The 12,771-nt window shown below is 46.8% G+C and overlaps 1 protein-coding gene across 2 annotated transcripts in view; it reads right to left on the bottom strand.

Moving 5' to 3' along the window:
- Positions 1-12,771, bottom strand: part of Chd7 (chromodomain helicase DNA binding protein 7) — a 183,339-nt gene that overhangs the window by 84,400 nt on the left and 86,168 nt on the right. For both annotated transcript variants that reach the window (NM_001107906.4, XM_087548652.1), the window contains exon 3: positions 32-453. In NM_001107906.4, coding sequence (NP_001101376.2) covers positions 32-453 — 422 coding nt within the window. The remainder of the gene's footprint in view (positions 1-31; positions 454-12,771) is intronic.

The following is a 12,771-nucleotide window of genomic DNA, read 5'->3' as shown; positions in this document are numbered from 1 at the left end:
CTTGTGGCCTTTGACTCTACCCACGGCCTACCTTGATTTTTTGCTGGATTTGGGTTTTGGCGTGACAGTTTTTGCTTTCCTTTCCTTTGGCTCTTTGGGGGTCTTCGGGGCTTTTGGGGTCTTGGGCTCTTTCTTCTCCCTCGGCTCCTTCAATTCCTTCGGATCTTTTTTGACCTTCGGCCTTTTCCTTTTCTTTGTTTCTTCCTGGGACGCATCCAGTGAGTTCCTGCTCAGTTCTTGGTTATCAACCCCACCAGGGAAGTCATCTTTACCAAAACCTTTACTGGGATCCCCTGCAGCGATGTGGTTGTTTTTCTTTTTCTTCTTTTTCTGCTGTGGCTGCTGCTCTATTGACGGCAGGTAATCGTCGCTCTTCACTAGCTGAGCGTTCTGTCCGCTGACCTGAGTCATATCCGGCACTGGCTTCTCTAGAAAGGGCTCCGATGGAGAATGCTAAGAGACACAAATGGGATTGAATTAGTTTCTCGTTCTTCACTGTGAAGAAAGGAACCCAGAGTCAATGGCTGACCGCCCTATTCTATACTCAAGGAAGCAGACATCTATACTAAGGGTCATGGATTCGTCGTTTTCCCTCAGCCTGGAGACATAGGTGTTTCTTTAAGAGGGATGCTTCACACACCAGTTTGTTGCTACAGAAAAGCATTAGTGCAGGAAGAAAAAGCTGTCATGGAGCTAGACATTCTGCACCCTTCCAACGGCAAGAACACGGGGTAAGAAGACAGACACAGACTCAGCCTGCAGAGGCCTCTCTCCGAGAGGGGGACTCGAAGACACAGGGTACAAAGAACAAACTTCTCCAACATGGAAAAATTCTAGGACTAAAAAGATAAAGCTAAGTGCAACACAGCCTTTACAAGGTACACAGGTCCTATCTGGATCAAATGACATCACATTGTCTAGATCAAAATGTCATGCGAAGGAATGATTTTGCATTGGCTTCTTAAAGCCGGATGGATGGATGGATGGATGGATGGATGGATGGATGGATGGATGGATGGATGGGTGGAGGAAATCAAATGCTGACATTAATTAGGGAGGTGCACATTAGAAAATCCTGACGAATAGGATGAGACTAAGAAGTCAAGTGAGATTACAGTAAAGAGATAACTCCTGCTCAGACTGATCTCACAGCCCGGAACCCACGACAGGGCAGCAACAGTGCAGGCGCATCATCCTCCAGCGAACTGCGGCACCTGAGGACCCTTAACATTTCAACAGAATACCTGAAAACATCCCATCTGCCACCTTTGGCTATCCTCTGCCTCTTCCCCATATTCCTGAGTTCAGTGATCTTCCAACGTGCCCAGCATGGGCTTCATGACCTTAACATCACTAAATCCCCATACCAGACCTCCGGACTAGATGGGGACCCTTCCAGTTTTACAGTTGGGGACAGTGACATACTAACATAACCTGTCTGAGAAAACAAAAGATCGTAACAGAACCAGTATCAAAGCTGATATGACTTATACCCCACAAAAACAGGGCAGGGTAGGGCCCAGGCTCACCCCACAGAGACTCAACACTAAGAAGGTTAGAAGCTCATGTTTAGTACAGGTAACAGAAATCACACCTCAAAATATAACATTTATGCAGTGTGTCTCATGCCATACAGTGAGTTTATACATTCATTTACCTGAATCTACAAGGAAATTGTAGTAACTTATCTCTGTCTTTCAGAGAGAAAAATTCCAGAAAGTTGTTTTTTTTTTTTTTCCCGGAGCTGGGGACCGAACCCAGGGCCTTGAACTTGCTAGGCAAGTGCTCTACCACTGAGCTAAATCCCCAACCCAAAATTCCAGAAAGTAATGAGGCTCCTGAAGGCCACACAAGGACTGGAGGTGACACCTGAGTGTGCCATTCCTTCATCCAATGTCTTAAACTCCAGCCACCTCCTAAAACCTTACATACAGGAGTACTTCTAGAGAGGCACCAGTGTCATTCTAACTCCGAAAGACGCCATGACCATCTCCAAAGCAACATGACAAACCGAAACCCACTTAAGAAGGTCGCTAATCATTCGCACCCAAACCTGCCCCCGGCTACTCTAAGGACAATGGCATTTGATTCTTCAGCCACACCAGCAGGGGAGGGATGTCCTCAAGCCCCAACCCTAAACATTAAAATTCTAATCCGGGCCCCACACCAACTGCTTTCTGGAGAAGTCACTTCGCTCAACCAGAGTTCAGCTTCTTCACCTAAGTTTCTTTCCCGTATGGAGTAGGCTGGGCATATAGCTTAGAGTGTTTGCCCAACAGGCACAGGCCCTTGTTCTGATCCCAGTCGCTCCAAAAACAGCAGCAGCAGCAGCAGCAAACTGGTATTAAGACCAATCTTAAAATACATGCTGCCCCTTTTTGGTCACAGCAAGGAGGAAACGGATTTTCCCAGGCATGTCAGAAGGCAGAGGTGAGGACACGTTGGGAGGAGCATAGCGATACGCATCCTCATGCAGCTCCTGCACGGACACCGATGTGTGGTCACGTCTACCCCGTCTTCTGGACAGGAAGTGAGTTCTAGGAGGCGATGGGGCTATCCGGAGCCACATAAAGGAAAGAGGTGAAGTGTGAACCTAGGTTTCCTAAACCTAGTACTGTTTTGACGCCACCCCCTCTCCTCTTGAAGCCTTACAGGCAGCCATCCTTCTGGGAAGGAGAAGCGTGGAGCCCACACTGAACTGGCCAAACTGAAGCGTCACCACTAGCCCACGTCCCTCACACACATTCAGGCAACCTCAGTCCTGGCCACTAGCCACGCTGACTGACTTCTATGTACAAATGGCTCAAACAGCTCATTACACTTCCCAATGTAGCTGACTAGGAGGAAGGTACGGCTTTTCCACGTGGAGCACAGAAATGAAACTTTTTTTGGGAGAATCTATATTCAAAAAATAGGAGAAGTTATTCCTTGAAAGCAAGGGAAAGTCGGAGGGATTGCCCTGAGGTAGAACCGTTCTTACTATGGGGTTTGTGTGTCTTCAACCTGCATGGCATCCACTCCAGTTACAGAATGCCCGGCCCCGGGGCTTTTCCAGAACATATTTACAAATTAAAAAGAGCATCTCCACCCACCCCACCCCCTCACCACACACACAGACACACACACACACACAGACACACACACACATACACACACACACATACACACACAGACACACATACACAGACACACACACACAGACACACACACACACATACACACACACAAAAATAAAATAAAAACACAAAAAAGCTGAAAATTCATCTATACACGCTAGCATACAAATCACTTTAGATGTTTCTTTTAGAAATAAATGAGGCCATAAATTAGGGACTCAGTAAAAAAAATTTAATCTCCCACAAGGAGGGGGAAAAGTGAAGATGGAACACGAAAACGTATTAATCTTGTTTGATATGCAGCAGAATTGTTTTGGTACTGTCTGAAGGAGGGCAGAAAGGTGCTCAGGGATGTGAGTGTTTACCAGACCTACTTCTCCTTGAATCTTTTAGAGAGAAGCTGTTTTTGTAAACATTTAACAAAGAACAGATGGTCTGCCTTAATCATGTGGGGTAGGAGGAAAGGGAAAAAAAAAAAAAACCTGGAGCTCCCAGTAATACCCAGACAAAGTCTCTCAGGCCCTGCTTCCCCTACTACCCCCACCAAATGCTTGGTACGGTCTTCTCTAATGCTATTTAATTTTACAGCAGACATTTTCCCATCAATCCCCACTGCCTGACAGGTAATCAATGCCATTAACATCTGATATTACCATATAGGCCATTCCTAAAACCTCTCATTTATTAAAGCGAAGGTGAGGGGGTTTTAAAAACCACGCAGATTTCACATACCCCCTATAGGACATTCTCCACGACACCGTTCCTGATATGCCTTTTGGCATACTGTGCTGTCTGTAAGAATGTGTCGTAGACCCCTGGGTCTTAAAACAGCTGACTGATATTTAAATGAGAAGTAAAAATGGCCCAAGGTGTATGTTTTGGGTAAAGAAAGAAATTAAGTTGTATTGTTTTATTTTAACTCTTCTGCTGGCAGTATATCGATCAGAAAGTAAGGTTTTGTATAGAACCACAGAGGGGCCAGATGCACACTGTCAAATGCCAGCCACTTGGGAAGCAAGGGCAGATTCCTCTGCTATGTCTAGGCAAACCTATGAAGGAAAGTATAGAGGGAGAGAGTCCTTGACTCCTTAAGTCTGAACTTGTACACAACATAGAGTCACAGCACCAACAGACAACACATACCATTTCTAGTTCACACACGGGATGCCAGTGGTGAATACTTATTTGCAAACAAGCATGCATTTACATATCTGAATTTACACATGTGCAAACAAGGACAGATTCGGAGTGATGCTTGACAAAAGGAGAGCCGGGACCGGCTGGACCAGGGATATACTATTTCTGCTGACTTGTACCCCAGCGGATTAGCTACGGAGAGGCGTAAAGAGCCACAGGTGCACCCAGAGACAAGATGTCTGCTAAGGAAGCAGCCGGCGATGGGAAACTCGGGTAGCAGGAAGCATGGGTTCCTAACATAGCCAGCTATGATTTAAACTGTTTACAAATTACAAACCTTAATCAGTCACATAAGGTGGAAATGTGCTTTACAATTCTTTTTTGAAACGACTTTGGACACATGTTCCTACCACTGACATTCTGAACTTTCGTTTTTGTCTTCCCCCACCCCCACCCCACCCCGGCCCCCAAGTCATCCCTGGGCCTCGCTTGGGCCCTAAAGAAAGTAAGCCCGATGTAAAAATCTGAAGTTCTTCCTTTGGGTCAAACAGGATATAAAGATTCAGAGCCCTCAGCAAAGGTTCAGTAAGTACTTGCTGACACTTTGGGGATGGAAGTCAGTTTTAAACCAATGCCGCGGCTGCTGCCACACTTATCGAGAGTCTGACTAATTTATTCATTCAGCACATATTTGAGCAAATAATAGGACCGCTGGGATGCTGGGGCAGGAGAACCAGGAACATGGAACTCGAGTTGAAATATATTTTATCTCTGTGTCTGTCTCTGTCTCTCCTGCCCACCCCTCAGGGGTGTGGGGAGGTGACCGTGAGCTTGTTTTGTAACTTTCATTTGGTGGACGGGGTCTTGCAAATGTCCCAGGCTGCCCTTGAACTTGGGATCCACCTACCTCAGTTCGATGGTGTACTTGCCTGCTGCTGTGCCTGGTGTCTCAACACAAATAGACTCACCATACAAACCAAAGCCTTAAGCGCTATGAGTGTGTGCAGGCGGCCATATTGAAGGAGTTTCAAACTGGAAGCATAGTCTTAGGCATATTGAGTGAGGAGTTGGGCCAGGCCTGGGGAGCTGGAGTGTGGTGTCTCTCCCGTCCACTATTGGTGAAGGTCACAGGAGAGCCAGAGGCCAGCAGCACTGAGTCTCACCTCACCTCACCTCACCAGAGCTGGCAGGAGCAGGCACCCACTGCCACCTTTGGTTTTTCCCTCTGACCCCTGACCAGGGCTGGGTAGTGTATTATCCTGCAGTTTTTTGGGTCCCTGAGAGTCAGGTGCAGGCCCATAGCTCTAGTCCCATGTCCAGCCAGCACTCCTGGGGTGCTGGAAAGAGGGCATTACAGACACATCCTAGCACCAGAGAGGCAAAGGGGTAACATAACAGTCCCAGGGTACTTTACTGAGTCAAGTTTCTCTTTCAACCGTTTACTGTCAGTTCATTAGGCTTGCTTTGGGCTCTCCTAAGCCGTTTACATGCCTCCTCTCTTCAGCCCTGGAACAGCACTCTGAGGCCGGAGAAGCGGATGCCTCTGCTGCTGCTGCTGCTGCTGCTGCTACTGCTGCTGCGGCGGCGTGTGGGCGTGTGTGCATTTCGTGTGTGTATGTGTGTGTGTGTGTGTGTGTGCGTGCTTGCTCTGAAGCATGTTAGTCACTGCCAAGATGGTGACCATCAGCTAGAAGGGTGGCTTTACCGTCCGACTCCATAGTGGCTGCCATCGCTCTAAAACCCTAGCCCTGGACTACAGGATGGGGTGGCTCTTGATTCAATTCAAAGTTGAGATTTTTACTTTAAAGGGGGTCAGGGGAGAATTCTAGTTTGGTTCTGAACCAAAGCTTTAAGGTATCGTTGAATATCACCAACTTTCCACCCCAGTATAGAATAGGAGGGGAATACACTGTGTGAACGCTCTTCCTGCATTGCCCCCAGACCTCCCCATCTGAGGGGAGTGTCATTCAACTCAGCAAAGAGAGGAACATCCCCCACAAAGGCTATATCAATTCTGTAGTGACCAGGAAAACACAAGTTAGCTCCCTGTCTCCTTGCTCTGTGAAAACTCTCCCCAGATCCTAAAGAATGGGCCTGCACGCGTTTTAGCCAATTAACACAGTCTATTGCACGGGAAGGACTCAAAACCCAGCCTTTCCTCTGCCTTGTAAGTCAACTGCTATTTCTCAGGAAAAACACTAGATTTAAAAAAAAAAAAATCACAAGCTTATGTTTGGGGACCACAGAGTTGAAACAGCCTGCTCATCCACACACACACCCCTAGGGTACAGAGTAAACTGATGTTGAATTGAACATGTTTTGATGTGTCTCCATGGCTTCATAAATGTTTGGAAAGAATTAGCTTAGTTGTTTATGTGAAATCTGAGCGACCTCTCCCACATGATGGTCCATTCGAAAACAGTACGCAGGTAAGCAGAATGTTTCTGAAGCTTGACCATCTCCTTCCCACAAAGCTCTTTTTTCGGTGAGAGGAATACAGGGCTGGCAGAACCACCCCTGCATCACCGGGAAGACACAGCACAAGCACAGCACAATTAAAGGTCTACGGAAAAGCCTAGTAGTTTGCATCATCATCATCATCATCATCATCATCATCATCATCATCATCATCATCATCATAATTTTTTAAAATGGCCCACGTCAGTAAGAGTGAACAATTTCTTATGTTTGCTGGACCAGAAGAGCAGGCCTGCCCACTGTTTTACAGAGGGGCACCTTAGGGGAAAATGGGGTCCATGCTCTAGCTGCTCATGAGAAAATCAGAAGGATGAACCCATTTAGAGAACCCTGTGAGGGCTTTGTTTTCAGCTCCTCATTCTTGATCTCTAGAGTGCTGAGAGCAGGCTTCGGGTGCTTTTCTTGAGGAAAAGCCATCAACGGCATGCTCACAGTGCCCTAGACTAACCCCATGGAACCTGCCCCTCCTTTCTTGCCTTCTCCCCTCTGCCCTCCTCAGCATCCGTGAATGAGAATCTACACCTTCTCACTTCTTCAGCACTGAGGCTCTCCCTGCTCCCCAACCTAAGTCAAGAAGCTGAGTCTGGCCATGGACAAGCACTCCCCAAACCACCCTGTGATCAAATGCAGTGAAATACTCTTGTATGTGTCTTCCACAAAGCCTACAGGTTGATCAAAATATTTCACGCACAGATGAACAGTGGGGAATTCTACTCACAGACAATGATGACTGTCTTAGGGTTTTACTGCTGTGAACAGACACCATGACCGAGGCAACTTTTATAAGGACAACATTTAATAGAAGCTGGCTTACAGGGTCAGAGGTTCAGTTTATTATCACCAAGGCAGGAACATGGCAGCATCCAGGCAGGCATGGTGCAGGAGGAGCTGAGTTCTACATCTTCACCTGAAGGCTGCTAACAGAAGACTGGCTTCCAGGCAGCTAGGAGTAAGGTCCTAAAGCCCACACCTACAGAGACACACCTACTCCTACAAGGCCACACCTCCAAACAGTGCCACTCCCTGGGCCAAGCATATGCAAACCACCACAATGAGGAAGGACAAACTTCTACACTTTAAAACAGCTCACTAAGCTACTGGTGCACACTTGACAGCATGCTTTGCCATCAATTGTATACTCCATAGCAAGTTTGCTCTTTAAAAAGGAACAGTATAGAGTTTGGCCCGAGAAAAGCAATTTACACTGCTTACGAACATTATTTAAAAAGTGAAATATTAAGAAGCAACCTACTCTGTTATTCCTATGGCTTTAAAATCTCAAACTTCCAAGAATGACAACAGGTCTCTCAGTAGCACTGACCAATCCCAGGGCTTTTGCAGAACTGGGAATCTATGAAAGGAGGAAAACTTAGAGGACTTTAGTGATAAAGTTAATTTGTACACTCTAGACAAGTTCTCCATGATTCCAAGACTAGTAATCTAGCATACTTATCTCACAATAAATGCTTAATGATAGACTACTGTGGTCTATAAAAACTCATGCGCATGCTGTGCGAGTCAGAATTCTAAGACTGCCCCATTGCCTCTGTGTGGTAGGACCTTTGACTTCTAGTCAAAGGTGAAAGGATGTCGCAGGTCTGATCGAGGTGAGAAAACACTGGTTTGAAACACTAGCAATTATCCTAGGCAAGACTTACTTAAATCAGAGGGGCTTCTACAGAGGAGGGAGACTCTTATCTAGGCTGTGAGGAAGCAGGTACGGGGGTGGGGGGGGACCTTAGGCATTACTCCCAGGTTGCCTCTAGGATGAGGCCCAGCAAAGCTCTCCCAGCTAGCTCTACTAAGTACCTTCACCCAACCTGAATGGAGCCTGCGGTCAGAATTCCAGTGAGACCTAATCTCTACATCCTGGAGAGCCCTGAGTGGCCTGGGCTGAGCCATGCCCAGAGCCTTACCTAGGAAAAGGCTGAGGGAGTGCAAAACGTGGCCTATCAGCCATGAAGTCTGCGGTAACACGTCACGCAGCAATACACGTGTTCAAATAAATACCTACCTTAATAGTCTCTTATTGCTAATCTGAACTTTTTTCTTTTTGGTTTCCTTCCCCTAGGATCCTTCTTCCCCCGTGGGATAGCTCACACCCTGACAAAACATTGCAGAGTTTCCCTGTGTCTTTGTGAAAACACTATGCTGATGGGGTCATTGAGGACGGTCATATATTCTCTGACTTACAAATGGAGAAACCTACTACATCCAGAGCGGACAAAAAAATATCCATCCCAAGTCACAGAAAACCTAAATGGAGGCAGGACTGAAACCAGGCGGTCTCTCTGCAGAGTTCACATTCTCAAGCTTGGTACTGACTGCTTCATCACTGTTGACCATGACTCCCAGTCGGCCCTCCTTCCAGAGGCAGGAAAAGCAGGGTGTAAGGGCCCCCTGTGCAGGGCTGCACAGAGGCCAGTGGCTCCCACCACACCACTTGGGGTCACAAGGAGATTAAAAAAAAACCTCTTTACTTTCATCTTCAAACACACACACACACACACACACACACCTTTTTAAGGAAAGTTTACTGCACATTAGAAATGGTCTGTTGCACACTTACAGAGAACTCTGTCCCCATGGCTCCTTCCAGCTGGAATTACACACAAAACAGAAGATACCAAGGCAATTAAGTATTTTATAAACACTGCTGAGGGGTCAGAAAGAGGGGGGTTCATTCACTGACTAATAACGCAGTAATAAACAAATAACAATGTTATGCAACTGAGAAAATTATTATAATTGAATCTACACAGCTGGGCAAGTAGAGAGGCTGGCTGTGTAGCTCACGAATGTTTTGTGTGGGTGGGTTTGTGTTTTAGAATTGTTTGGATTTTAGTCCTTCTTAGAGTCAGGATTCCGTTCACTTCTCTGAGCACCACCCCATCGCTCTGAGAGCAGGAAAGACTCGCCTATTGAGATGCCCCGCTAATTAGTTGCTATTTTCACAACAGAGAAATGAATGAGAACATGAATGGGTAGGGAGCTCAACTTTGCTGAGATGCACCCACTGCACAGCTAGAGAGGTGTGTCCTCCGTGCACAGTGACGGTGGCCTGCTAGCATCCTGGAAAGAGTGCTCAGAACAAACTGGCTAGCCACGTTTTAATATTTGGCTCCAGTGAATTCTTGGAGCTTCCATCACTCTGAAAATTTCCTCATCATAGAATATATATTTTTGGCAACAAGAACCCACCAGCAGGCAAGCAGAGAAAATAATTACGACTACCACATTTACATTTAATGATGTTTCAGCGAGGGGCAGAAGAGGAATCTGTGTGTCTACTGAATTTCTGGAATCCCAGTATTTGAACAAGAAGCACTGTACTCTTGGGTTTGAGGACTGAGGGACCCACCACTGTTCTAACAATTAAATACAGTTCCTATGCAAACCAAAGCAAAGGTAAGGTTCTATGAGAGAGAGATCCTAGCCTGAGTATCACTGGAATGTCTTCTTAATTAAAGGACTAACTCAGAACAAAATTTGTGATCTATGTCATGTTCCCATTTGCATAAAACCCAACTAACTTGGAACTCAAATGGCTGATTAGCTAACTATGAGGGCAGAGGTACACATGTATCTTCAACAGGCACACATTTTACATCAATGATATCTATTTTTATGAGATAAAAGTACTAAAGCTTTAATGGTGGCAATTAAAACAGCCCAGAGTTTGAGTAACTCGATGGCTGAGTCACAGACCTTTTACCTATAATGGGACCCATTATATCTCCGAGCTCAGTTTGAGGGAGTAAAAGAGGAACAGATTTTTAAATACGGTTATAAAACAGCAGTACCCTTTGAGCCAGGCTGCTGGAGTTTAAACAGCTGTGGAAGTCAGCCTGGCCTTAGAACCAGCATCCAATCAGCAATGCTGGCATCACTTAGATACTGTGTCCATCTGAAAACACTTAACACTGGGGAAATCTATTCTGTTACCTTTGCTACTATGTTTAAATATAATACTTCAGGTGACTTATAATAAGATATTTTTCACTTTGCCTAAAACACCAACACCTGTGTCCTAATGTCTCATTTAAAATATAAATTTAAGAGGAAAAGGGAAAGGAGACTGATACCCACATTAAGAGGGGTTTGTAAGCAATATTTACTTATCTATATCGTCACACAATTTTCTCCAAGTCGCTTGGCATTGTTAGGTTAGTGGTGTTAAAATAGACACTTGTAAGATGGGCTGTGAGGAACAAAGATAAAAAAATTCATCTGAAAATCTGTGAAGACCAGATTAAGCTTTACCAGAATTGGAAATCTAGATGAAACCTTCCAGTAATATGTATTTTTTTCCCATTACAAAAGCAAAACTTGGGTGAGAGAGGGTGAGGGAAGAGATATCCAAGGTTCAGTATTATCTATATAGAAAAGTCACGTGTGATGCTGGGCCATGGACCGTGATGAATTCAAAGGTGAAGGAAGAAAACTCTGAGAGGCCCCCACTGGCCCCTGGTGCCTCCTGCAGGGTTAAGTCTCAGTTCAATACAACGTGTATAAAATGGTACCCATTATGCCCAGGCTTAGGTAGACAAAATTCATATGGGTTGTGAACTGAGAAGTCATATATCTCTAATGAATAATCCTCAGACAGAGGAGGAAAACCAGAAGGCGCAGGATGCCTCTGAGGCTGCCCGGCCTCAACTTCAGCATAAGAAACCAGATGCGGTCAAGAGGCTGTAGGTAGAGAAGGTTCACGGGGAAAGGCTCTAGTGAGACCTGGGAGGCTGGACACTGGCCTCGGGACATCCTGACCAGGAAGCCTTCAGGCACCCAAATTCTTCCCAGCACACACAGCACAGCCAGGGGCATGCAGCAGACCAAGAGTCAGGGGCCAGGGCACAGCAGCACTGATAAGGGCCGGCAGGTGCCCAGAGCCTTGGAAGCCTTAAGCATAAGCAAGGCTATCCCTATTCTGGCCGCTTCGACAGAGAACCCTTGCAGCAACTCTCGTAAGTAGTGGTTTAGAAGTCTGCCTTGGGGAGTAATTTAGATAGCCATCTCCTCCAAACTGACCCACCAACCTCCTTCTTAACGTGCCTCCTGCACGGCCAGTCCTCCCCAGCTGCACGCCCTTCCACCCTGTGTCTCTCGCTAACTATTTCAGGTATTTGCTGAGCCTCTTGACACATCTTCCTCCCACTCTCGCCCCGCTTCTCTCTTCCCCTGTAGAGAAGAGTCCTTGAAAGAGCAACGACATTTGCTGTCTTCACTTCCTCTCCTCCAGTGCGCTTCAGTCTGCTCTAACCACATTAATATTCCACAACGCTGCTGCTCTCGCCAAGGTGACCCCACCCCCACCGGCTGGCTCCTCATCTCACCTGACCTACCAGCAACAACCCACACAGCTGCTCACTCGTGGCTGCTTCTTCAGGGGGTGGGGGCGTGGGGTGTCCGGGATGGCCCTTTCCCCTCCTTCCTTGCACTTTCTGCCTGGCTTATCTTCCCCACCTGTCATCTCTGCAGTGCTCCAGGCTGGACGTCTCATCTCTACCCCTGTTTCCAAGCCAGCGCGCTCACTACCTTTAGCCGGGTGCTTTGCAAAGTCCTTCCTCCAGCTCAGACCCCTCTCTCTACCCTGATCTGTGGCCCTCTCTCTCCAACAGTCCGGTCCAATATCCACTTTGACATGGCCACAGTGATCTGAGAGAGGGGAAAAGAAACTTCCTGATTTTCTACCCACCTCCAGGACCCCAAATTGTTAGCTGGTGCTTACTGTATTACTTCCCCAACCCTTCTACAGACTTGAATTGTTTAAAACCCCAAGCGGGGGGCTGCACTGCTCCGTTTTCTTCAGCTGCACCCTCTCGCCCACATGTCTTCCTTATTCGTGCTGCCTTGAATTTGCCTCTTCACTCTCTCGGGTTTCCGACAGCCTTTGTGCGTCCGTCCGTTCACCACAGGGCAGAGCCAGGTGTTCATTTACCAGGAAGACTCCAGGCTTCCTGATGACATCTCGGGATCACTAAAGTCACCTCCCTCAGCTGAGCTGACCTCCACACCTGGGTTGCCTGACCCAGGCAGA

The sequence above is a fragment of the Rattus norvegicus genome, chromosome 5 (genome assembly GCF_021556685.1).
Source record: "Rattus norvegicus strain SHRSP/BbbUtx chromosome 5, alternate assembly SHRSP_T2T, whole genome shotgun sequence".
In the NCBI taxonomy this organism is placed as follows: Eukaryota; Metazoa; Chordata; class Mammalia; order Rodentia; family Muridae; genus Rattus; species Rattus norvegicus.
Note: the sequence above shows the minus strand (reverse complement) of the source record. Positions and strands in the feature narration are given on the sequence as shown.